The sequence below is a fragment of the Sinocyclocheilus anshuiensis genome, unplaced genomic scaffold, assembly GCF_001515605.1.
Source record: "Sinocyclocheilus anshuiensis isolate Anshui unplaced genomic scaffold, SAMN03320099.WGS_v1.1 scaffold146, whole genome shotgun sequence".
Classification (NCBI taxonomy): domain Eukaryota; kingdom Metazoa; phylum Chordata; class Actinopteri; order Cypriniformes; family Cyprinidae; genus Sinocyclocheilus; species Sinocyclocheilus anshuiensis.
This window is the reverse complement of record NW_015546038.1, coordinates 26277-29145: the sequence shown is the minus strand read 5'-3', so window position 1 is coordinate 29145 and position 2869 is coordinate 26277. Positions and strand designations below refer to the sequence as shown.

Genomic DNA, 2869 nt, shown 5'->3' with positions numbered 1-2869 from the left:
TCACTTTTGTTGTGAAAGGGCTTTTACATTTGTAAAAGAAGAACTTTTTTATATTAAAAACAAACAAGCAAGCCAAGCCTAGATTTAAAACGTAACTCAAACGTAACAACTTTCCATAAAAAGTAACTAAGTAACGTAATTAGTTACTTTCTTAGGGAGTAACGCAATACTGTAGCGCATTACTTTTAAAAGTAACTTTCCCCAACACTGTTCACATGTGTGTGTTTTGGCTGCAGCTGGACTTTAAGGTGGGCTGGAAGAAGCTGAAGGAGGTGTTCAGTATGGCTGGGACGGTGAGGAGGGCTGATGTGAAAGAAGACAAAGACGGGAAGAGTCGAGGGATGGGGACGGTCACCTTCGAGCATTCGCTGGAGACCGTACAAGCCATCTGTATCCTCTGGACCTCAACCTAGAGATGATGAAAGTCAAAATGAATTACTTTTATTTACGTGTGTTTGTTGACGTGACTTTCACTGGGAAAGGTTTAATAGAGAAAAGTACTGATTAAAAATAAAGTTCAGTCAAATTAAGGCAAGACACTACAGGTGAAAAGAGTAAACATTTTGATTAATACAGATCACCCTGTTGATTATTCACAAAACATTAAAGGAGACATATTATGCCCCTTTTTACAATATGTAATATAAGTCTCTGGCATCCCCAGAATGTGTCTGTGAAGTTTCAGCTCAAAATACCCCACAGTTCATTTATTATATCATTTTGAAAATGCTTATTTTGAATGGAAGCAGAAACACACTGTTTTTCAGGCCTGTCTCTTTAAATGCAAATGAGCTGCTGCTCCCCGCCCCCTTTTCCAGAATAGAGCTGCGCCATTACAGCTCGGACCTGCTAAAAACATCTGTTTTGGTTCTGATTATCATGTTTATCGCTCCGAAATCATGCGTTTTAAACCATATTAGTTTAAGAAAACCTGGAAAAGTCAGATTTTCATGATATGTCACCTTTAAGGCAATTGTTTTGGAATGATCTGAAATGTTATGTATGCGAGGCATTCTGTAATTAAATATGCACTCATTTCTGGTTCTTAATGTGTCACTAGTTAGTGTGTACTGCCCGTGTAGACGGTATGTTTTTTAATGTCTTCCTTCACTCGCGCTCACAGCCATGTTCAACGGTCAGATGCTGTTTGACAGACAGATGCATGTGAAAATGGTGAGCCGCTGCAGCGTTTGTTCTCATGCAGTTTGAGCGTTAATGAGGCTCAGCATTCATTCTTGTGTTTGTGTCATGTATACTGTAGGATGATAAATCACTTCCTCCAGATGACTTCAGGCCTGCGGAGAAACCGCCACAGTTACCCCGTAAGAGCTTTGTGTGCTTGTTTGGGATGAGTGTGTGTATATATATATAATGCCGTATGTAAATGTGTGTTTATGGTGTGTGCTGCAGGAGGTCTGGGTGGTGTTGGGATGGGTTTGGGTCCCGGCGGTCAGCCAATAAATGCCAACCGTCTCAGTGGAGGAGGCGTCGGCTCCATGGGACCTGGAGGTGCGTTCATGTTTGCTTTAATTATTCATGCAAATATTGTATTTCATGCTTTATTTTTTTTAAAGCATGCAGTGTAATATTTGCATGAATAAAGCATTATTTATTTGCATGCAAAATAAAGCACTTGTTTTGTAGTGATGCATTAGAACTACAAACATGCATTAAAAGTGTTAACAAACTACAAACATGGCAGATATACGCGACCAACGTACAGGTAGATAAACGGATTTGAGTGATAAATAATCAATGTCTAACCTGATGGAAAAATATAAATTTAGCCTAATGTTATCCACGTTATATTTCATCTGCAGAAACACTGTGAACTTTTATAATGATACGTTTGGTCATTAACTTTTAAATGCATCATGCAAACACATAAGCAGAGCTCTCGGCATGATAGACCCGCGACTAGCAGATCAACGTGCCTCTTCATTTCTCTCCAATACGGTAGGAAATGAAATTAAACGAAATGTGGATGATGTTAACTGTGATAAGATGATTGACAGGGCAGTTTAAACAGAGACAGAATGCACGTAACTAAGCAACAGAGCATCCATTAAAGAAGCAGCTATGACGAAGTAGTATGTCCCAAAGTTTGCCTATTCTTCTACATACTCAAAAGTATGTACTTTTTCTTCACAAAAAGAGTACATACTTTGAGGGCACAGTATAAGTAGGCGAATTGGGATGCAGCAAATGTAGTTCCTCAGAAACAGTTGTGGTTCCAACAAAGTGGTTGCTGAGCAACACACAAACGTAAACAAAGGAGTATGTTACTTTGTAGAGTAATTTACAACAGCTTCAAACGCGGCTCAGCCAATCAGAATCAAGCACCGGAACTATCTGTTTTATAACAAGTGTTTTTAATTGATATATTTAAATTTCAAATTGATTCAGTAAATAATGGTAGTCTGCTCGATTCATCAACTCGAATGAATCAAATTGACTGTAGCAGCATTTCTGCTACTTCAGCTTTAATCAGATGTTTACATTTGATGCTATTAGAAAGTCTCTGAATGCTGATGAAGATCATGAAACGTAATGATGTGATTTTTAATGATCAAATAAAAAGAGCTTAAAACCATGATGTGTGCTCATGTGCATTTATCACCAGTAAGATCGCTGTGAATCTTGAGTGTATCGAACTCTTGCTGGGATTGATGAGTTGACGCAGGTTTGGTTGTTTCTCAGGGATGGACGGGCCAGGATGCAGCAACATGAACCGCATGAGTGGTGAGAGTCATGTTCATCTGGAGCAGATCCATCAGAGATCATGTGAGATCACGCTCATCTGTGTGTGTGTGTGTGTGTGTGTGTGTGTGTGTGTGTGTGTGTGTGTGTGTGTGGGGGGGTGGGGGGG

General features: G+C 39.5%; 1 protein-coding gene across 1 annotated transcript in view; it reads left to right on the top strand.

Moving 5' to 3' along the window:
* LOC107698879 (myelin expression factor 2-like) overlaps positions 1-2869 on the top strand; it is a 19653-nt gene that overhangs the window by 11132 nt on the left and 5652 nt on the right. Inside the window, exons 7-11 of the mRNA XM_016500014.1 lie at positions 237-390; positions 1124-1173; positions 1262-1322; positions 1411-1509; positions 2701-2742. Of these exons, the coding sequence (XP_016355500.1) occupies positions 237-390; positions 1124-1173; positions 1262-1322; positions 1411-1509; positions 2701-2742 (406 nt within the window). The remainder of the gene's footprint in view (positions 1-236; positions 391-1123; positions 1174-1261; positions 1323-1410; positions 1510-2700; positions 2743-2869) is intronic.